The following is a 23,900-nucleotide window of genomic DNA, read 5'->3' on the forward strand; positions in this document are numbered from 1 at the left end:
GGATCGCCCCCCTTTTTTTGTATTGCATTTGCATCCTCTTTCACAATTTTGATATACAATCTGTATGTACGATTTATTCCTGTCATAAGATAAATACAGGTATGGATCTGTAGATCTGTATTTATCCATGCCATACATACATAAGCAAATAAAGACAAAATGTCCTCCCTCTCATCTTATAGATGTTTCTTAATTTTAAAGAATAACTGCAACGTCAAGTGCAGTCAAAGCTCAACACCCTCAAGTGGTTGGACTGTTCTTAATTTTTTGAGACACACACATGCTCTGCCGGCAGATTGCTTCATGTGGGCATGGCGGGTGTATGGGCGCAGGGCACTATTAAGAAAATAAATAAATAAACCAAGCCCACTATTCCAGGAAGTGAAAGTGTAGACGTTGGGATGGGTTGGTAGGATTATTTATTCTCTGACAGAAAGGGACAAAACCGAAAGGAAACAAAGCATGACAAAGTTGCTGGCCTAGACACAGCCTTAAGAACCAAAACAAGGAGAAAGCAGAAGCAAATTGGAAATGAAGTTGGGTGCCGCGATGCATACAAAGGATGTAGAACAGGCATATGGTATTTGGTTTCACTAGTCGCTAGTGGAAATACGTTCTATACTCAGATGCACCTTACAACTGCTGCTGTGTGTTTTGTCACCTGCTTACAGTGAGGGCTGGCTTGAGTGAGATGGTAGGATCCTGAGCTGGTGGAGTGGGCTATGCCACTACAGACTGCATGCATTTCTGAATCCTCTCATTTAAAAAAGACCACAAACCACTCACTAGAACTTAAACCAAGTTAGTCCATCGGGGGGAAATTTCTAGTTCTCCCCCATTCTCTCCATCTCCCTTGCAGAGGGGTGTGTGTGTGTGTGTACACACACACACACACACACACATGAACATTTAAAAAAATGTGATTCCACAACCCGCAGTCTGAAATCCTACAGTCCTTTCCACCACCTCAGGATGTGTATTGTATACCAGATGTTGTTGGACTTCATCTCTCATCATCACCCCAACTGCAATGGCCAAACCGCTGATGTCTGAGCAAGAGAAACAGGGATTGTAAATGACAGAAATCACAGCAGAAACTCGCTTAGTTACATTCGCACACAAAAGCAATACAGCCTCTCCCCACATCTCTGCAGAGATCATGTGAGCAGAGCCACTGATGCAGTGAGGTCTTGGAACACAAAGACTAATGTCCTTTTTGTGGCCTAGTATGGTACAAACACTAACATATCACGATGAGCATCTTCAGATTAGTCAGTCTAAACCTACAGTTTGCCAGGAAGTACAACTGAGGAGGCACAAACCCGGCATTTCCACAAGGCTATGCTTTCTCTTCTAGTTTGGGGGGGGGGAACAACACAAAAAAAGCGGGGGGGGGAGAGTATTCCGGCCTTTTCAGTGTAAACCAAGACGGTTCCCATGTATGCCGATTCAACTGTGCCAAACACAATACATAATCTAATTCTAGGTTTTCATTTGACAGATAAGGATGTAAACTATAATTTGCATTTTCACTTGGAATATTTAGACATCAAAAAGGTGTGACGATCGAGACAAGCAGATTTCATTTTTTGTTGCCATTCTTGTGCTGGTAAGTTTTCCATTATGATTTTTGCAACGCTTTCACAACATCAACAGATCCACTGGGTCTTAAGTCTCAGCCTGGAATCTTTGTCACGAAATTGCATCCTACGGTATCCCAACCTGCTCCCTGATTTCAGGGTATCTTGCTTCCCCCTCCCCACAGTGTTTTCTACCTAAATTAAAACACACACTGTATAAATATACACTGTATCCTGCATCTATGATTCTTTTTCTTTTTTAAAAAAAAATTCTATATATAATTTTGGAAACCAGGGTGTAAAATGTCATCCCCCTCCCAGCACACATGAAACTTTAGCCACAGTAGAGAAGAAGGTTTGAGGGTCACCAGAATCGTCTTCTAGTGTGATCACTTTAAAGCTCCCCCACCCCCACCCCCCACCTTAGAGCTTCATGCTCCTAGCTCTTACTTGGTCTGACTCTGTTCAGGAGATCTGAACAAAGCTAACCAGGTTAAATTGGGATATTTTCCCTCACCCCAACTCCCTCCCGCCCTCTTATTTAGGGTATTTCCTATCCCCACCGACTGCATTACAACAGAAGATGTCGCAAGAAGCTGTAAACCTCTTCCCACCGTGGTTGAAGACTTGATGCTGGGTTTCTTTCGGTTAAAGGACCACACAGGGGTCACGTGCATGTTTGGCAATATTGGATTGCTTGTTATGCACCTTTACCCTGCTGGTAGATGAAAAAGAAGACCGAAGCCCATGACCCTCCCCCACCTTAATTATATTAGCCACGCACCTGTGCTTCGGTGTCTTCTCTCCCTGCCATTTCGGCACAAATTCTGCCGGGTCGCGAGACCTTTGCACCCCCTTTCCCCCTGCCCGCTTCCCCCTTGTCCCGTCCTCTGGCTGGTGCTACTCTAAAGTAAGGTTGCATGCCCACTGGAATCGTCGTGGTCCACACTATTGAGAATGGCTGTCTGGTCTTCAGGAACCTGCCGGTGGCAGAGGTCGTCCTTCAGTGCTGAGAGGCGGGCAAAGGGGTCCTGGCGCGGGTGTCTTTTCTTCTTCCGGAGACAGACAGCTTCGTCGGGCCACAGTACCTGAGAGTTAGGATGTTGCTGAACCTGGGAGGCAGAACCATCTGAAGAGGGAGGCGAGGAGGACAGAAGGGAAGGGTGGTTAATTACCTGGACGGGTATTATGATGGACCCCTGACCATTTATTTTAAACCAGCAACAAATATGCAAAAAAGTAACCTAAAATATAAGCAAAAGTGCAGGTATTCTTTTAGCATATGAAAAGTTGGAGTGATTTGTAGGAAAAAAAACACAATAATAATGCCTGGGAAAAGAGGAAGATGTTTGCTCTATGCATAGAGGAGATCATGGAGGTCAAATGTAGTTTTCATGGGGTTGCTATGAGGATGGATGAGCCTTAGGAATAAGGCAGGCTTTTGTCTGAAGACATAACTGAGAGAAAAATAAGGAGGAGGAGGAGGAGTTAGGAGAGATTATTGAGGAGAACTTGAGGAACTGGGGTAGAAGGTAGAGGAAATGAGAGAGAAGTAGAGGCTGAGATAGGGAGACCTGGCAGAAATCCACTGCAGTTGTGAGGGAAATACCAGCTCAGGGGGCTGTACAGATGGGGGTTAGGAGGACTAAACTCTACCTTTGGCCTACGGGATGGGACAGAGCAAAGAGCACAACAGGGTAACCGCCTAGCAGGTGGATCTTTCATTTCTGAAGATCCAAGGAACAGGACGCCCCAGTGACCTCTTAGACAGGCCAACGTCAGAACCGAGTGGCAACCTCCAGGCCTGCAGACAGAATCAATTCCCATTACAAGTCATGGACTCCAATGAGGATTGTGCCAGGCCCAAAGCCAGGGGGCAGGCAGGGGGGAATGAGTCAGGAGTCTCGTGTCCCTCACACTCACTGATTTGTTTTTTGGATTTCGAGGAGCCCTTGGATGGCTTTTTGGGCTTCTTTATCCGCTGGTATTTCAGAGCTTCAAGCCTCTCAGGTGCAGCAGCGTTCCGGGTTGGAGATGGACGTTTTCTAGAAAGACAAAGCAGACAAGCGCCATCAGTGGCCCCCTGCCGTATTCTGTCTCAAGGAGGTCTCTCTGCTGGGAAGAGAGCATTCGGCCTCCACCAGATCTGCCATGAAAAAGGAAAAGATGAAGAGGCCGAAGGTGGTGGGAGGAAGGTCCATCCCACCACACTGGTGCTGGAGGCGAGACCATTTTCTCACCTCTTCACAGAAACATTCAGCGTTGCCCCCAGCCCACCCACCCCACTCTAATGACACCCCCTACCAACCCTGCCATCTCTTTTTCTGGGGAGTTTGCCTTTTTTTTTTTTAAGGCTGTTCAAGCCCATGGTAAATGCTGCTAAGGTCGAACCAGGCAAAGGTTATAGAAAGACATTAGACTCGAACCCTGGCTATTCCTGTGAACAGAATCAAAAGTTCTTGGAAATGGCTGAATCCCTAGAGGAACCTGATGCGCCACACTGAAAATAAATCAGAAGAAATAATAAAACTGGCACCAAGGTTCTTGGGTCAAAATGAGCTGCAATCTAAAAAAAACCAAACATTAAAGAAGCAAACGCTGTGTCTGATAAGGCACTTTTGGGGATTAAAAAAGGGTGGGGTGGGGGAGAGACAAAAGGCACATACAAGTTCATAGTCATGGGGCAAATGCCCACCCCACAGCAGAAAGGGAGAGGAGGAACAAGAAAGTTACAAAAGCCTCATGGTGGGGTACTTCTAAGTTGGCAAACACAATGAGGTAGGTCTTTTGAACCACTTCCAACATAGATTTCCATCATTCATATGTTTCCAAGAGTTGATCTATAACTCGGGTACATTCTCTCTCTCTCTCTCTCTCTCTCTCTCTCTCTCTCTCTCTCTCTCTCACACACACACACACACTTTTCAAAAGGGAGGGGGTCATCTTGCAAGATAAAATGGCTTTCAAGACTCCCGGTGACCACCCTTGCAGTACAGCCATGCATCTGGACCAGTGTTCTTCTGCATTGTAACAGAGGAACTACCAGGATCTGGACAGTGAAGCACCACTCCTGCCAATCAGTCCCACGGGCCAGATTATTTTAACTCAATTCCCTGTAAATAGTGCTGGAGGAATCTGTCCTGGCAGCAACCAAGCACGGGGAACTTCTATGCTAAGGGGCAGCCCACATCACAGGAATGATCCTGGGGACACCACCTTCTGCTTTATTTTTTTGCTCCTTCTCATAGTCTCCAAAACAAAAAGTGCAATACAGTGGTTTGGGACCAGGTTTTGGGTTAAAATCCCTATTTAACCATGAAGTTCACTGGATGATCCTTGTGGCAATCATTGTCATGATCTCTTAGCCTCGATTGGCTAACAGGATTGCTGGGATAAAATGGGATAACCAATAAGGCAAGTGATTAAATCCACATGTGAATGTGCTAGTTAAATTCTGTTTGGTCTGCAGAAGTCTAACATGACCATATATGTTCATTTCTTTACAGACCAGACACAAGGGGTCTACCTTATATCTCATTTTAGACTGTATGTTCTTGGGGACAGGGAACCATCTTATTTCTTTATTCATTAGTAATTCGTAATTATTATTATTGTTGTTGTTAATAATAACAATAAATGAGCAAAGAGGCACCTTTCAAAGTGGTTATTTTCTAATATATAGCCGAAGGAGAGCAATTAGCCCTATCCAACCCCAGCATCTCTCCAGAGGCCATTGCTGGTATTTACCTTATGACTGCTTTTAGATTGTGAACGCTTCTGGGTCAGGGAACCATCTTATTTATTCATTACTATTCTTAATGTAAACTAGTTTGAGAACATTTTTTGAGAAGCTCTATAGAAGTATTCGTAGAAGGAGAAATCCCTATTTCTACCTCTAATGACTTTTTTTAAAAAAGTTCTTGATCCATCAGCATAGTTTTCTCTTTCAAACCATGCAGTTTGAGGGAATGTCTTAAAAAGACTCACTCACCACACACCAGGCCAGGCCAGGCTTTATGCTGTTCCCACAAACCATTGCATAGTTTCGCATTATTCTGTTGTGGTCCAGGGTGTTATGCCTCAACTTTCCCTAGCCAATATTACACCAAATACCTGCCTGATACAAACAAAAGATCTATGGATAAACTTGGTAATTATTCACAGAACAGTGGTCCCAAAGAGCCCAGCTGTGTCCAGCAACCAAATATCTGCTGGTCTTCTCTATAATTTCACCCCAATTTCCTTAGCATAAGGAGAGATTGATCAAATCTAACACTTCTGATATGGAGATGAAGAAGGAAGTCTCTCTCAGTGGCTGTTAATGAACAGATACATAGCAAGGCTTGTATTTCCAATTTATTATTGCAATGTTCTTCAGATTTCCATCAGGCGCCATCTTTTACTACACTATAGATAAAGGTCTTGTCTTTTTGTAAAAGCACTATTTGAAGCTTTTAAGATGATGCAGGGAACAATGATGAAAATAAGAATTTGAGGGTCCCCACCCACCCTGAGAAAGGCCAGATCTGAAGAGGCAGGTACCAAAAAAGAAATGTGGAATAACTTCTCAGTGGCTTGACTTGAGATTTCAAAGTATCAAAAATGATTCCCAACAGTGTTTTCAGTGCCCTATTCTTAGGACGATGGATTGTGTTGCTCTTCCATTTATTTTACACTGTATTTTTGGTTAATCATGAATAGTACGACATCCTAGGAACTTTACTGTCTTGATCATATCCTTACTATCCCATGCTTGGTAATAAGAGAATCCTCTTATTTACAATTTAGCAATGTTTGGAAAAATACATCTGTTTTCAGTGGACCTTAGAAGTTTCCTCTAAAGTTTTCATAGGCTATCTTCTTTCCTTCATTTTTTCCATACAAGAGCAGCAAGAGTAAAGGACATCCTATCCCTATCTGGCATTTTGCAGGATAAAACGTCAGGAAAGATTGATCCTGAAGAAAGTGTTTTTATTGAGTCAGTTATTAAGATCCAGTAGCATAAGAGATGCCAGCAGAAAGGAGATCCAACCCAACATTGCACACCTGAAACATTTGAAGTTGTGTTGAGAAAGGAGGTGTTTTCCTTGTCCATTGTGAAATGCTCATCAATAAAATTGCATTTGCCCAGAAGTTCAGCATTTGGTTATTGCTAGGTGGCAGGGGAAGCAAGTCATGAATCAAAAGCATTTTCATGAAGTTTCAAAAGGTTAACATTCCATTTTTCATCTCGGAATGCCTAATATCATAGGAAATTGACGTGCATGAGACTTTAAAATGCCAAATGAGACCAATATCTGTCATTTCCTTGGTGCAAAAGATGATACATTTCTTTTGTAAGTGCAAGAAGAGGCAACATGAACTGGGGTGGGTTTTTTGTTTTTGGGAAGGCCATCTTCTCTAGGGAAGAAATAATTATAGTCCCCATAGTAGTTGGGTTATACCTTTTATTCAACCTATAGATACCAAAGAAGAGTGCATGCAAGTGGGCAATTTTCTCTCTGGGAAGCCAATCCTAAATATATATTCCTCAAAGTCAATCCTAGCAGTTTCAATGTGGGTGAGCATCTTTTGGATTAGGACCTCCAATTATTTCCCTTTAGTGAAAAGAAATATGCTTAACACATGTATCTGCAAAATGGATAATGATTTCCAAGATTATTTCTTTTGTTAGTTCGGATCTTATTTAATGCATAAGAAGCTGGCCTGCTTGCTATTTTATACAGTGACAGTCTACCGTTCATCACACTTTGCCATTCAAGTAGCTGCCATGATTGCAACATTTCTTATCATCGTCATTCCCCATGCACGGAATAGTTGATGGGCTTGCTATTGCCCAAATGACCAAGCTCCTACATTCCGTGCAATGTTGTGCAATTGCATGTTGAGCCACCACTTTCTTCTTTTGTTTCACAGAACGACAATTGTTCAGAAGTCTGTTGCTGCACATGGGACATTTGTCTGCAACTACAAATACTTAACATTTGCTCCTGAAAGAGATCTTGGCTATTTGTTGCATCTCTGCTTAGGATGATAATAAACCTAGAATAACATCAAAGCCATTGTACATTCTAGCCTCACTCACTTCCAGTGTTGAACCATAAGACCATTCAGGGGGGACATGGTGAGTTGTGATAGTTTCATAACATTCAGAACTTCCTGTCAATTAAGGATGGAGAATATAATGCATTAATTCATTTTGACTTGACAGGATTTGAAACTGTTTCAAGAGAAGAATAGTATCGCTGTGATGCAATAAGAATAAGAATTAAGATTTAGAACATAAGAACTGCCTTTCTAAAATCAAACCAGCATCCATCTAAATATAACAATAGTCTGTTTCCAGAGCTGTTCAGTTCAATGCCACTAGAAGCTCACAGACAAGGCGTGAAGGTGACGTCAATCTATCCTCAGAATACAGTCTTCAGACTGCATTGGAGGTTCTATTGTTAGCCTGCAGAGCATATAGCTATGGAACAATACATCTTCCATGGATTTGTCTGATTTAATACTGATGGAGGAAATGCCACCCACTCATCAACAGTAACCTCCGCACCATAATCATGTACACTTCTCCAGTACTTTGCAACACTCCTGTTATAAACTCATTGTCAGGTCTAGGTGATATTTCATCCCCTTTTATCCCCCTCTGTGATATTTCATCCCTATATCATATTACATGCTATATATTGCATATATGGCATGCAATATATCCTGGATTTTGGATATATTGCATGCTGTTGAAAGAGCCTGAACTATGCATTCAAAGACAGAGCAAGTTCTTTGCTCTGAAAAACAGGAGATCCATGTCAAGAGCAGACATTTCTAGAACTGAATATACATTTTCTAGTGAAGCCCCCCAAAGCCCTTCTGTTCCTGCTGGATCAGACCAAAGGTCCTCTAGTCTGGCATCCTGGTCCCAACAGTGGCTAACCAGATGCATTCAAGGAGCCCAGAGGCATGAAAGCAACAACCTATCCATGCTGTTGCCTCCCAGCATCTGATATTCAGTCGCATACTGCTTTTGAACCTATAGCTTCCATATATACATTCCAGGAGGAAATGTGATCTATTGGCTGCTGGTCTACCATGTAGTAGTGTAACCCTGAAATTAAATTTGTGCAAATGAGGATTTTCTTCCATCTGTCTTGAACTGAACCTGCTTCTCAAGAGTCCTAAGAAACACCATATTAAGATAGATTGACAGTCTATCTTATCCAGTACTCTATCTCTGAAAATGATCAGCGGGCTCTCTTTTGGAGGGAACCCAGAAGGCATTTGAGCTAGCTGTCAAGCCAGAGCTACTCATTCCCTGATTCTCAAGAGATGGGAGGTCTGAGGACACTCTGAGCATGAAGGTACACTTTAGCCAACACTTCTTCCCCACTGAAATGTTGATGACGGTCGCCGCCATTGGAAGAGAAACCTCAGGTATACATCATGAGATCTCCTGCTTGCATGTTGAATTCGGAAGCCGGACTCTGCAGTATTAGAGCTCAAAATGTCACCAAGTGACAAGTTAATATCTGGTGTAATTGGCAACTTGATTAGTAAGAGAGGACTAATATGGCACCTCATAGACCCCGAGTACGTCCAGCTCCAGAGGGAGGAAGAGGAATCACCTAGAAGAGAAGGTGCCCATTTTCTTTGGGAAACAGGAAGAGGATTCTTGAATGCCAACAGTCAAGGAAGACTTCAGTACTGAAATAAGCAACATTACTGGTTTGCCACAGCATAAACTGTGAGCGATTAATTTTTCGTATCTTCTTTTCAGGCTGAAGGTTGGAATGGTCAGGTAGAGTGTTAAGGGAAAGTGCAGGACCCTTGCTCTGGGACAAAAGACCACGCTGAAAGAAGCTTTCAGAAATAAAAAGGTGCAACAAGCATAATGTTAAGAAGACTCTTTCCAAAGCTAGATTCCAGTTACTGGGAGGCCTTTCAAAGTAGAGAGACCTCTTCTCTTGTAAGGAACTGACAGCTGCCTCAGAATTCCAGGAGGCAGCTACACTCAAGGGGTACCATTATGTAGCAATTGCATCAATGGAAGGTTCGAGAGCAAATGAAAGGATCCTGCCCCCTTCCCACCCACCTCCCCTGACCGCTCAGCTACTGCCGTGCCAGCACCGTCACCACCACCACCACCAGCAGTGCAATGAGATAAGAGGGAAGCTGATAAAGAGCAGGGCAGAAATCAGAGACAGGCATCCCTTCTACAGTTTTGCAGGGGCAACACAACTTGTCTACACAACAGGTTTTTACCATGCTGAAAGGAGAGGGATGGAGAACTGGGGAACAGGGAGAGGAAGCAAAGGATGGGGAGAGAAGGAAGAGAAGGTGGGAGGATGAGGAGAGCAGGGGAAAGGAGCGAGGAGGAGAAATAGGAACAATGAAGTGATAAAAGAAAGAGAAAGCAACCATAAGAAATCATAAGGAGAACAATACAAATTAACAGAGAAAAGCACTCAGACAAGAGGGACTCACAGCGTCTCCAAGCCAGAGCGAGTGTGAAATGCATGCAGAGGTCTGGCACATGGACAGCCTTTAAAGGGGAAAACTGTTTGCTTTTCAAAGAGACAGACAAGAGCCCTCATTCTCCAAAGGAGGACAACAGAGTGACATACAAGCCCTCAACACCCCCACCTAGGCTTCGCTACGGCTTTGTGCAGAAGGACCTGACCCCGTTAAGGGAAGAGCACACAGGACACAGGGCAGCGGCCAGAGCTGACCAGCTGGCTTTGTGGTTTTTGAGTTTCCCACTGCAGTGTGATGTGATCCAAGTTAGCCAACATTCCCAGCAGGGCTGTGAGGAGCATCAGAAAAAGGAATTCAGCTGAGAGTCACCGCTAAGCAGGGTCCGCCCTGGTTGCATATGAATGGGAGACTAGAAGTGTGAGAACACTGGAAGATATTCGCCTCAGGGGATGGAGCCACTCTGGGAAAAGCATCTAGGTTCCAAGACCTCTCCCTGGCAGCATCTCTAGATAGGGCTGACAGAGACTCCTGCCTGCAAACTTGTAGAAGTTGCTGCCAGTCTGGGTAGACAGTACTGAGCTAGATGGATCTATGGTCTGACTCAGTATATGGCAGCTTCCTATGTTCCTATGTCTTCGGTTCAGGTAAATACAGCAGGCACAGCTGTACCCTGTATGTACCAGGGGCTGATCTACCATGGGATGATCATGTTCAGCAAACATGGGCTGCCCAGTGGGGCCAGGGCCAGGGGAGCCATGCAAGCCACCTGCCTCTGCAAGTGCCCATCTGGCTAGTGATATCATCAGCCCACATGCTGGTTCTTGGCCAGCAGCAATGTGGTGGGTGGCTATGGAGGCAGGCAGGCAGAGTGGCCAAAAAATCTAGCTGCATGCCACTGCCCAAGTCGCTACACTAGTGGCACGTCCAAAGTATAAACACAACAGCCAGATGCCGCTCAATGACAGCTGTAAGGGAGCAACAGCCGGAGAGAGGGCCTGCCCTCACCCCCTGCCTGTGGGCTTCTCGGAGGCATCTGGTGGGCCACTGTGGGAAACAGGATGCTAGACTAGGTAGGCTTCCTTGGACCCAATTCAGCAGGGCTGTGATGATTTTAACAGCCTCAGCTATAAGTCAAAAAATGAAGAAGCAAAAAAGGAGAATCCATATGCTTAATGCAACTATGCACCATGCAGTCAGTATGTAGTCAGGCCTACACATCTTGTGATCCGCCAAACCAAAACAGAGCCAGCCGGCCATATATTGTGCCTTGCCAGGGCCCTAAGAACCTTTTTCTTTTCCAGCCCCTGTCAGGTATCAAAACGGAGGCTCCCGCAAGCTTCTGGATGGCTGCTCCAAACGGCTGAGGAGCTGCACTTGGAGCAAGCCTGGCTAACGTTATCCAGGATCTTATATACCATACGGGCCTGGCGCTTGCCCCAGAAGGTCTGTGGCTGAAAGCCTTTCCACAGCTCTAAGGACAAGACAAAGTGCATCGGTTCCATAAAAAGAGTCATCCAGGGACAGCTTTGGCGGTGCTCCAGATGCCTGCCCACACTTGCTGGCCTCCCTCACAGGAGAGAAAGCGCCAGCTCCCGGTCCCCCGTTTGCTCCAGTTGTGCCGCTCCAGGGCTATGACCCAAATCTCATAAACCATGCCTCTCTCCATTTTTATGACTCCATAAAAGAGGGGGCGTGTGGGGGCAAGTCTTACTGGCCCGGCCATAAAGTCACTGCCACCCTTCACCTTCTGACAACTTTACAATCTCAAATCATAAAGCAGTCATTTGGCTCTGTGCTTTATGGGGATTTTTTTTTTTAAAGAAAGAATCAGAACGGACAGACTGGGGGTAGATTTATCGTCTTGCTGGCTTTCATGTGCGGCAGAATGGCACATCCCCTCTTGTTTAAGGAGAGCTGCTCAATCAGTGTTGCAAGCCATCGGTCAGGGACTGCACAGCTTTCAAGTCAAACAGCCGACCTGTGATTCGATAAACCTTCCACTTATACTGCCTGCCTGGGACTGCAAAAAAACAGGAGGAATGGTCAGGTACCAGGAAGGCTATCCTACAAGGCGGTTGGTCTGCTATTGGAGGATCCCTAGATCATGGTATGTTTCCTACAGCCAAGACTTCCAAACCAGGCATGTGTCAATGGCCACTAAAAGATCATATCTTCCCTTCTTTCCAGTTTTCCTACGGGCGACTCTAGAACAACTAGTTTGAGGGAGCAAAGGAGTGGCAAGGAACATTGTTGGGGGAGTAAGAATTGTGTTATACATTAAATACTTACAGAGGTGAGGCAATTCATACCGTTAGTTTATTTACCTTGTTAGGGAAGCCTGACTGACACTTTCAGACTTATTCAGAAAAAAGGCCAGATTCTGCTTAGAAAACACAGTTGTTGGGGATTTGCCCAAATTAGCGGTGTGCACAGAACTGATGAGTGGTTCAGTATGAATTCGAGCCAAATTCGAAGCGGACTGCTGGTCCACAAGTTGATTCAAGTCAAACTGGGCCAAAACATTTCAAGTTGTCTTGAGGGCTATGTTTATAAAGGGGAATCCAGTGAGGATTGCACTTTACAAGCAAAGTGGGGGACCTCGCATTTAAAGTACTTCTAATGGTGGCCAGGAGGACAGCAAGAGGACATGTATGGAGGCTGGATCCAGGCTGCACTGGAGCGCTAGACTTGGTCTGGGCTGTAGAAAAGCTGCCGGCACTGCTGGTAAGGTGCCCTCTCGCCGCCGCCGTCCCCCACCCCTGGCCGCTATTAGACGTATTTTAAAGGCAGTACCCCTCTCCTGCTTATAAAGGGCAATCCACACCAGATTCCCCTTTACAAGCATACCCCTTGAACCGCTGAACCGGTTCTGAACTGGTTCCATTAGAACCGGAGTCAGTTTGGTTCAAACTCGGCACCCCTTTTGGGGGGGATTGTCTGTTTCAAGCCTGAACTGGTCGAACTGCCCTGGTTCTATTCAAACTGGGTTTGAACAGAACTGGTTCTGCACATCTGTAGACCAAACCTTCTAGTCCGCTTTCCAAGACCATGTGGCAGGAAAGAGCCACATGGGGAGAGAGGCCAGTATCAGGCTAGCTGAAATCTGCAGGGGAGATGACTCTGCACACCCACCCTTCACACAAGGCCAGTTCCTGGCCAGAGAGGACGCTAAGGGGTTGGCCTGGCTCCTGGGAAGCTAAAGGGGTCTCCTACTTCTCTGGCTGCACTGGCTTCTGCTGCTTGTTCTGAAGTAGAGAAGTGAGTGAATCAGGCACCTTTAAACTAACGATGCATTTGAAAATAATTCAAGCTATAGGTGTATAATAAACTATCATCTGACCTTTGCTATAAAGTTCCAACCTGCCGGATGCAGGAACAAAAGGAGGAGCGGGAAGCCTTTTTGCAGGGAGCTCCTGTCACCCCTTGGAGTCATCCCTGGATTTCCCCTTGATTAGACCTGCAATCACATCATATTTGAGACTTCTCATTTAAGGCACATACCTGCTCCAATAGAAGAGGAGCTTGTGAAATACAGCCGGAGACCCCAGTCGCCAACTGCAGTGCTGACTACATCTATTCATGGAGGAAGGTCACTGAAATGCCAGGTGCCCACCAGCTTAAGTTGCTGTCTCACCAGTCTAGAATGTTCTGTTGGATGGAGGACTTCCCAGTATAGGAGCCTTGATTTTCCCCGAGTGGTGGGAATGGTTGGTTGTATTTGACCTTTCCCGATAATATTATCTGCTTAATAAGGATACCCCCTCTACTGTGTGAGACAGGCAGTCAAAGGGGGAATGGTATTACGATAGATTGGTACTACCCTTCCTCCTTATCTTTCCAATCTTGGTTGGTGATGCACACAGAAAGGCAGGAGAGGTTATGTCCTTGCAGATTATGGTATGTCAGCTGCCACCCTACTTGGAGAAGCAGGACCCAACCTCAGTCACTCATGCTTTGGTGACATACAGATTGGACTACTGCAACATGCTCTACATGGGGCTGCCCTTGAAGATGGTTTGAAATCTTCAGCTAGTCCTTTGGCCCTTCCTTCCATAGCAATCAGCTCCCTTGGATATTTCCATTTGTGTCTTTACAGACAGTGAACCCAAAGAGAGGGAAATACAGGTCCTGCAGAAGGGGGGAAACCCAAAAGCCACAGAGTGTGCGAAGTGTGCAAAGGTTTGTCCTGGATTTTACAATTCCTCATTCCCCTTTAAAGGAATAGATATGTGTGTGTGTGTTATTGAAAAAAGCCCCCTCTGGCTTCCCCTCCCATTGCCCTCTCCCCAACCGCGCCCCAAAGCCCCAGCACCATCCTTTCGGACATTGATCGCCCTTACCTATTGAGCGGAGGAGTGGCTTGTCTCGACAACACTGCCCAGATAGCTGAGATTAATCAAAAACAAAGCAGTTATCAACACCCGCAAGGAGCCAAGCTCCACAAGAGACATCAGCACGTCAAAAATAAAATAAAATAAAATTAAAATAAAATAAATCCAAAAGGAAGAGTGAGGAGGAAAAAAACCAAAAGCACAAAAAACAAACAAACAATGCTGGAAAAAGAAAAGGGGGAAAGAAACAAAGAAAGGATGACGGAAGCGAATAGAGGACATGGCTTCAAAGCGCAGACAACGGGACTCTTAACGCAAAAGGCGTCTCAACACTACAGACGTACACTGGTTTAAATGTCATTTCCTTTCCCCAGGGAACTCTGGGAATCGCAGTTCTGTGACAAAGGCAGTGCCAGGCCTACCATTTTGCAGAACGAGTCAATTTCCAGGTACCATCGAAGGTCTGTGAACTGACCATTATTGGGTTCATTTAGGTTTCCCGCCAGGGGAAGGACCAGTGTGATATCGAACCCGAGGTATTATTAAAGCCTTGGGCCACCTGTGAGGGGTGGGGAAAGGGGCAGGATGGCGTTCGCCAACAGGAAATTTTCAGCACTGCACCAAACCACAATTCCCAGGATTCCTTGTGATAAGCCATGACAGTTAAAGCAGCCTAAAACTGATATAAATGTTGTAGTGTAGACATACCCACTAGATTGTCTTAAGGGCTGCTTTAGAATGTGTCCTAGATCCACTAGGCTGGAGCTTTGACTCTCTATATGAATAGATATTGACCCTGTCTGTCTGTCTAGCTACAAACCTTTAAGTAACAGAGGTTGCTTCCATGTTGTTTGCAGCTACAGTCTTCTCTGCCCCTTCGTGAAAAGACTCCTCTCTTCGCCCACTGGTCCAATTTCCTCAAAGCAGCAACTTGTAATGGGGCTGAAAGGGTTTCTAAAGACATGCACACTTCCAGGTACCAGAGAGTGGAGGTGAAATGCACAGGGGCAACTTTGCACAGGCTTCTACACCAGGACCCTAAGAGCAAAGAGCACTTCCTCACATGCATGCCACCCTGGCTTCTTGCCCCCTCCTTCTCGCCACAGCCACCCACCCCGCCAGAGTGCATCTACACTTGTTTGCATCGATCCGTGAATCATTCATACCCACAAGCCTGGGGATCCGAGGGGAGGCCAACTCCTCTACAGGGCCAACGGACATTGGTTTCAACACAGACAAAAGAATGGAAGGAGAGAGCACCTACAGGAACTGCGAGAGACAGAGGCGAGGGCAGAAGGAGGAAGAGACAGAGAGAAAAAGACGCTTTGCCTGGTGCAACCCTGGTACCTGGAAAACCAGCTGCAATCCCTTCCATGGACAGGATCCGAGAAGGCTGGCAGCTTCCTGATTTGACTTCTCTGTGTTTGGGGTGGATTTGGTTTTTGTCCTCTCCTTACAAGCTCTCTGTGTGGCTAATTCTTGTTCTCTCGCCTGGCCCAAGTCTTGGGGGGGCTGCAGCACCCCTTTTGGAGATGAAGTGGAAAAAGGCAGCTCGTGCGGCCATGTTTCATTCGTGATGGATGACAAACCCTCTTGGGGGGGGAAGGAGGTGAAGAAGGCAAAGAGAGGCCCCAAGTCCTTAATATCCCAGGAAAGTAAACAGCCAGGAACTAGAAGAGGAAAATACTGGTAATTTCTGGGGCCACTTAACTCCACAACAACAACAACACCCTTGAAATTTTTAGTCCGACCTTCTTCGTTCATCCCAGCATACAGCTCCCAAACAAAAACCAAGACCAGAGTTTTTCTCTCTTGTGACAGGGGGAAAGCAAAAAAGAGGACTCTTGCGCTAAAGAACAACACATCATTACAAACCAGCCGAAAGGTAAGGCACTCCATTTATCTGGCCTACTGAAGTGAGACGTGACAGACACTGGGTGGGTGGTGGTGGGGGGGGCAGCCCATCAGTGCCAACTGACTGGAGAGAGAAAAGAATCCCTAGCAATGCCAACTGGAGGCCATCTCCAAAAAGGATGCTGCAGTGTGCCTAGACAAACCCTAGAAAGTCAGTTGATGATGGCAGGGGAAGAGTTTGGGGGGAGGGGTGGGGGGGCCGGTGAGGCGGGACGGGAAAGGCGGGCTGGGCAAAAGGGGAGCAGGAGGATCTCCACACGCACACACACACTTACCCCGAACTGGTTGTCGGCGTTGGCTCCGGCCTAAGAATCTCTTCCCTGGTCCTCCTCGGTGAGGGGATTTGTCCAAAGACGTCCATGGGCTCCACAGGCAGGGAGGGGCACTGAGAGGGGGGGTAGCCTGTGGCCAAAGAAGTGAAGGCCATAGCAGGCCGGAAGCTGGGGCTCCCTCCCCGGCTGCTCAGGGCGGGAGATCCTGTTGACGGAGTGGACTTGCGGGAGAAGGTGACCGCTGCCGGAGGCTGCAGGGTGATCTCAGACATTTCTGCCTGCTGGATGAGGCCCGGCCGCGGTCTGGCACGTGCTGTCAGCTCCGGGGAGCTGGTACGGGAGCTGAGAGGGCTTTGGGTCAGGGGGGAAAGCCTCGAAGGTTGTAGCACCACCTGATGTAAACTGGGCTCGGCCCTCCTGACTTGCCGAGGGCTGGGCCGAGGTCTAGGTTGGGGGTCGTACCACCTGGTGTCCAGGCCAAATGTGCTTGTGCCGCTGTGGCTGACTGACTCGGACGGCCCATGGTAAGGCAACACGGGTATGCCCATGCCTTGACTGGTATGTCGTAGCTGCCCTTGACTCGCCATTGGTTGCATAGGTTTGTCCTGCCATTTGGTGGCGGTGGGCACAGAAGGTTGGCTTCTGCTCGGTGACTTGCCAGTCCAACTCTTTGGTGCTTCCAGGGCCAGAATGCCAGGGTAGGACGCAGGGACCTGGAGGGAGGAAGGTGGTGGCCCCCTCGGAAGACTGGCCTTAGGCTGCATGCTCTCAGCCATTTCGCACTGGTGGAGCTGGTGAGGAAACATAATGGGCGAGGACTCCAGGCCACTGAAAGGGAACTCAGCCCTGCCCCATGGCTCAGGGGACCGGCCCCCCGTTGGAGTCTGGGTCAGGGGCAGCGTGCTGTTGGAAGCATTCTCCCCATTCTCCTCGGGGATGGTGGGGTGGCCAAAGGGCCCTTCGGGGTGCAGAGGAGGAGAAGACATGACGGAACTGAGAGGGCTGACCTCTGGCATGTAGAAAGGAGGAGGGTCCATCTCCCCGGGGCTGCTGCTGCTGAGGTAACCGTAATAGGGGCCGTGGTGGAATGGTCGGGGGGCTGGAGGCCGAGCCTGGCCTGTAGCTTGAAGGCGGCTCTCCAGGGCACTTGGCCCCTCCAGGGCCCGATGGAATCTGGGACTATATGCTGGTGGCTGAAGGTAAGACTCCTGACTGGAGGAAAGAGGTGTCAGTTGGGACTTGAGGGCTGCCACAGAGGAAGGCATCACGGGGTCATCGTTTTCTTCATCTGACTGGCGGAACTCCGGGTACATGTCCGTCTCCTCCACAAAGGGGAAGCCCTCGATCCGGCGGGTCTTGAGTGAGGGCTCCATCTCCGACGGGTCCATGACAAAACGGCCATCTGGCCCACGGCTAATGAGTTCAATGGGGGTAGTCGCCTCGGCTTCTGCCTCAGCCTTGGCAACGCTGTATTTCTTACTGCTGATGGCACGCTTGGTCTTCTTATAGAGCGACAGCTCCTTCTCCCTGCTGGGGCTCAGCATCCGCTTGCCAGATGGGCCTTGGTCATCGGAGGACTCGGAGGGGGGCCGAAGGGTGCGGATGCTCTCGGGACTCACCTTGCCGGACGACAACCTGGAACACAGAAAGGCGAGAAAGATGGATGGGTCACAGGAGGGAAACTCATGTCAGACTCGCCTGGCACCACCAATGGAGCAGGGGCTGGCTAGCCACAAAAGATAGGAAGTGCCAACAGCTTTGAAGAACAAGTGCCCAGAAGCTTGGGGTTAAAACAAAGAACAAAACAAAAATGCAGAAATGGCTGGCCTTGCTGGTGCCTGGATCCCTTAGAAAGTGGTGAACTATGGAAACCCTTCTCCAGCCAGATGGCTTAAAAAGGAGGACGTTTCTAAACACATTGAAAATAAATAAATAAAAACAAATTAATCTATATCAGGGGCATTTCTAAACAGGAACCTCCTGGTCTGAGGCCTAACCTAGTGTGGTACCTTGGGCCTTGGACTCCTCAAGCCCTGAAGGGAGTAAGGGGCACACGGCACCTGCCGCTGTGACTGGCAGGCAGTATGGCACCTGGGTCTGCTTTCCAAGATTCTGGCCGCCTGCCCCTTGTTTGGCCAGTGGCAATACCCCCTGCCCACTGCCCTTCAGCCTACAGCTCAGGTTTTGGCCCTTCTTCTGGCCCGCAGGTATGCTTGCTCATGCCTTGACCGCTATGCCTTAGCTGTCCTTGGGTTCATGCACAGGACGCTCAACTGGGTAGGACATGCTGATAACTTATAACTGATAATATCTGGAGGATTCCCACCTGTTTTTATAGTTCTCTGTTTTTAGCCTTTTAAATATCTTTTAATTTGATGTTTAAAAAATTGCTCATTTTAGCCTGGTCTTTTGATGTGCCCCACTTAACTGGTTTAATTTTATTAGCCGTTCATCCTACATTTTATTAATGTTGTGAGCTGCCCCAAGCAGTATTGTACTGGAGGAGTGGGGCATACATATTTTAGATAGATAGATAGATAGATAGATAGATAGATAGATAGATAGATAGATAGATAGACAGAAGAAAAATAATAATAAACAGGGCAAGAGTTCTGCCCAGTCTCAGCTGCACACAGCTGCTGAACGAGGTAGGGGGAAAAGCCCCCCCCCTTGAGGGAGGCTAGCTAACAATCCCCGTCAGTGCCTCGCAGATGATCTGCTGCAGACGGTCAAAGACTAGGAGTGCTCACAAATCCTGGAACTGGGGAGAGCCCTTGGCCAACCCATCAAATTTCCATTGTATGAACGAGTCTCATTGGTGGTTCCAGCCACTGAATTCATGGCTCCTTGGCTAAAGAACACACCCACAAGGCTCCGATTCAAGTGCACCTGCCCACAGCCACAGCCTGGCAAGTTTCATACAATGCCTGCTCTTGTTCCTCAAATGCTGCATCCCAAATCCCCAGGATCAGTCTGAAGATGTCCTTCCAGAGAGAATCTAACTGACACAACAGGCACAGTTTCAATCTGACTGAATAACACAGATCCTGGGTGATCCTCTTGTATGGTTTTCAATGGAAGGAGGTGCCCACATGCTGTTTCAAGGATTTTTAGCAACAGCCTGCCACGACGACAGCCCCAGTGGCTTGTTAAAGCTGAGGTTATGCTGCCCAGAATGTCAGCTGTTGACTTCCACGGGGCTCACTATTCTGCCAAAGAGTACAGCCCAACTCTCTGAGGCATCCATTTTCTTTATGCAAGATATTCGGTTCAGTTCAAACTTTATTTCTGTCATCAGTCGACGAAAATACCCGAATACCTATTTGCGTAGTTAGGACGGCTGTTCAGAACAGAGACAAGATCACCCTAATTACCCACAGAAACATGCATTCCAATTCAGCAAGGATTTTGAACAATCCCACAACCAACTCCGTTTGCCACCGCACAACATCTGGCAACATTGTAAGAAATCATTTTGGATCTGGTCCTGTAGGAGAAAAACACAAAATTCTTCAGAACAAGCGGGAAACTTGGATTACGCAAGGTATTAGTCACGTGGAGGAGTGTCTTTAAAATGCAGCCTCATCACCTGCATTGGGAAGGAACAATGAGCTTGAAGTCAGCACTGCCCCTTTGACCAACTGGGTTGGTGGGCACGGACAAGCCAGAGATACTTACGGAGACTCCAGACTCTTCCTGCAGTGGGTTATCGAAAGAGGAGGGTCTGGGGAGAGGAAAGGGGGAAGAGATCATTAACAGGGTGCAAGAACCAGAAAGCACTACATTTACTACATCTTTAGCAACAACCACAGCCATGCTCAACACGAAATGAAGCATTAACTGCTGTTCTAAGAGACTTTGATAACTTTGATGTCCAAAGTTTCAAACAACTTCACACTGTCCACACAAAATTACAGTTCTTTTGCCTGAGAATTCCATCCTTTACCTGGAATTCCATCCCAGCAATGGACGTTTGTTTCTCTAGATGCAGGAATTAGGCCTCCTCCATACACACCGCAGGTGAGGAGGTTTCTGGGCTGTACCACTTCAGCTTTGCAAGTGGAGGCTTACATGATGGAATGCTCCTCCATACAACTAAATCCCCTGCACAGAGAAAGCTAGCACAGCAGGGAGAAGGCTAGCCAAGACCCTTCCTCAAACAATGAAGATTTTTAATAGAAGGGTTTTGCTGAGGGGGCAGGGTTGCATGGAGGAGCATTCAGTCATGAGTATCCCTTCCAGGAATTTCACATGGTGACATTCATGATGGGGGTGTAGCTCAGTGGTTGAGCATCTGTTTTGCATGCAGAAGCTCTCAGGTTCACTGGCAGCATATCCATGTAGGGCAAGGAAAACCCTGGGAAGCTGCTGTCAGTCAGTGTAGACAATACTGAGCTAGATGGACCAATGGTCAGACTTAGTATAAGGCAGTTTCCTATTCTAGCCTCAGTTATATATGATTTAGGTCTTGGGTGTCCTTTAGATGCTTCCCCTTATGTCTGGGACATTCTCCCAGAATGCCTTCTTCATGCAGCCTCTCCCTTTGCCATCAAATCCTTCCTTGAAACCCACCTCTTAAATAAAATGTGTGTCTTAACCCCCTCTCAGGCTTCACCTGAGACTGAAACTAAGGCTATGGGTGAATCACTACATCTGGGCATATTTATCTTCCCATTAGCCTTGCCTTTCCCTTCCCTCCCTCACTGGCATTTGCATAGTCGATGCAAATGTCATCTTGTGGGCCACTGTGTGAAACAGGATGCTGGACTAGATAGGCCTTGCGCCTGATCCAGGAGGGCTGTTCTTATTGTAAGCTACTGAGGACAGGGACCTTATGTTGCTCAGTAAAGTTTGAGCCAATCTGTGTCTTGATGAAGTTTCTTGGAAGCCATAAACTTGGGGAGCTTTTGGAGAAGAGGCAGATCCACCAAAATTATCCCTCCGATCCCTTTCCTTTCAGCAATAATGAGAACTTTGCAGCAGAACCGGCTGCAGGAAGACCACTAGCAGCTAGTTTTGCCTTCCCAACCTTGGGTTCTCACATGAAGGCTATTATGGCTCAGGATGAAGCACGTTGCAGTTCAACAACATCTGTGAATCCAAGGCTGGGGATCTTTAGCCTACACAACTGATTTCTCAGTTTCAGACTTAACCTCGTTGGTTTCCAAAGGGGGCAGTTGGACTCCAATATATATATTGCTTGCTTCATTCAGAACACATGCAGGACATGATAAATTGATCACTTTATAAAAAATGTTCTGATGCCCAAAGATCTGTCAACCCTTTGCTGGGATTGGGCTAGAAAAGCTGAGAATTCTGGATTTACTTACTTAGACAGGGGACCATTCAAAAGTGTGATTCCACACCTACATTTCAACTAACACATATGTAAACCAGGCTCAAATTAAGGACAAATGCCACCTTCAGGACCATGGAGAGCAACAAGGCAGACAAGTAAGGGTGAAAAGAGACAGATATTCTAAGTGTGTTGGAAGCGGTTTTGACACACATCCTCTGCCCTGAAAACAAAGGACTCTGAATACCGTAGTGTTCAGTCAACTTCAGCCATCCTTTAGAATGTATGTCCAACTTTAACCTGAGATGGTGCCCACCAAAATGCAGCAGGAGAAACCCTGGGTGAGCCCACCTTTCTTGCGCTTGAGTTTCCGTTTGCGTTGCTTGTTGACAAAGCAGGCGGCTAGGGTGCTGAACAGGATGGCAGCGGCGAGGAAGCAAATGGTGGCCACAATCCCTGCCAGCACGGGCCGGGCCAACCCTTCATCAGTCAGGTCTGGCTGGGGAAAAATGTCTAGAAAAGAGAGAAAACAAGATGACCTGGTGGCGCAGTGGTAAAAACTGCCGCCCTGTAACCAGAAGGTTACAAGTTCGATCCTGACCAGGGGCTCAAGGTTGACTCAGCCTTCCATCCTTCCGAGGTTGGTAAAATGAGTACCCAGAATGTTGGGGGCAATATGCTAAATCATTGTAAACCGCTTAGAGAGCTCCGGCTATAGAGCGGTATATAAATGTAAGTGCTATTGCTATTGCTATTGCTATTGCTATTGCTATGACCTCTTATTACACTTTTCTGGGTATCATGCCACTCGACTTCTGAATAGTATATTTATTGATTCATTGAATTCATTTAAACAGCTGTATACGCAACCCTGATCCTTGCCTTGATAGAGCCTGGAGCAGAACAACATCAACAGCTCTGAATTCCCATGGGTTAGATTTGGTTGGTAAAAGAGCTTGATGAGAGGTGGGGGGACCCTTCCTTACCTGTGCTGGAGACGCCAGCAATGTTGCTGGGTTCGCTGATGAGGTCCTGCATGACAGCCAGAACTCGGAATTCGTACCACGTGTCCTACGGCACAAAGCGTGTCATCAGTCACAACCAGTGGTCAGTTATGTTAACCAAGGAACATCAAATGCCACCAGTATGGCCTCATTCTTGATTTAGAAAACTTTATTGTTGTTATTAGAATTTGTATAGTGCTTTCAACTCTCTAAAGCACTTTTGCCACAGTGCAGAAGTCTATTATCAGAGGAGGAATCTGAAAGCAGAGGAAGGAAATGGCTGTGCACAGAAACCATCCCCAGAAGTAGCCTTGTACAGCACCACCCTGGGAAGGGAGCACCAAAAGCCTGCACTAGCACAGCCTGAGGAGTCCTGTTCAAGACATCCCCAAAATGCAGGAAGTTGGAGATTGCATTTGAGAAACAGGGCCCGTCCCATTGAAGCCCCAACAGTTCCTGCAGAAGGGGCAGAGCTGGAGACATCGGTCTGACACTACGGCAACGTAGAGAGCAAAGCTAGTCTTGTGGTAGCAAGTATGAGTTGTTCCTGTTGATAAGTAGGGTCTGCTTTGGTTTGCATTTGGATGGGAGACTTCATGTGAGAGTTGCAAGATATTCCCCTTAGGGGATGGGGCCATAGCTCATTGGAAGAGCATCTTCATGCTTGCATGTGGAAGGTCCCAGGTTCACTCCCTGGCATCTCCAGGCAGGGCTGGGAGAGATTCCTGCCTGAAACCTTAGCGAGCTGATGCCAGTCAGTGTAGACATTGACTGAGCTAGATGGGCCACTGGTCTGACTTGAGATAAGGCAGATTTCTATGCAAGTTCCCAGTTAGCTCCAACCATTGCTAAAGCAACATCCAAGCTAGTTGCCTGGAGATGCTGGTATCCAGCCTGCTCCTGCCCAGTGAACTGTCCATGGTCCTGTTTCCCTGCTGATATTTTCATCAGACTGTCACTGGTACTCCTGCATGCTCCAGCCTGGAACAGGATAGCTTCACATGAACAATCTTGTTGTAATCCTTAAAACA

General features: G+C 47.1%; 1 protein-coding gene across 3 annotated transcripts in view; it reads right to left on the reverse strand.

The window, feature by feature from the left end:
* Positions 1-402: 402 nt before the first annotated feature.
* Positions 403-23,900, reverse strand: part of IGSF9B (immunoglobulin superfamily member 9B) — a 112,997-nt gene continuing 89,499 nt past the window's right edge. The window contains exons 15-20 of one of the 3 annotated variants that reach the window (XM_053270242.1): positions 22,852-22,936; positions 22,217-22,378; positions 20,248-20,293; positions 16,573-18,204; positions 3,504-3,625; positions 403-2,709 (exon numbers count right to left, since the gene is read on the reverse strand). In XM_053270242.1, the coding sequence (XP_053126217.1) occupies positions 2,486-2,709; positions 3,504-3,625; positions 16,573-18,204; positions 20,248-20,293; positions 22,217-22,378; positions 22,852-22,936 (2,271 nt within the window). In that variant the 3' untranslated portion in view covers positions 403-2,485. Of the gene's footprint in view, positions 2,710-3,503; positions 3,626-14,392; positions 14,439-15,860; positions 16,054-16,572; positions 18,205-20,247; positions 20,294-22,216; positions 22,379-22,851; positions 22,937-23,900 lie in introns of those variants that run through there. The other 2 variants (XM_053270243.1, XM_053270244.1) reach the window with 2 other exon arrangements.

The sequence above is a fragment of the Hemicordylus capensis genome, chromosome 8 (genome assembly GCF_027244095.1).
Source record: "Hemicordylus capensis ecotype Gifberg chromosome 8, rHemCap1.1.pri, whole genome shotgun sequence".
NCBI classification, from domain to species: domain Eukaryota; kingdom Metazoa; phylum Chordata; class Lepidosauria; order Squamata; family Cordylidae; genus Hemicordylus; species Hemicordylus capensis.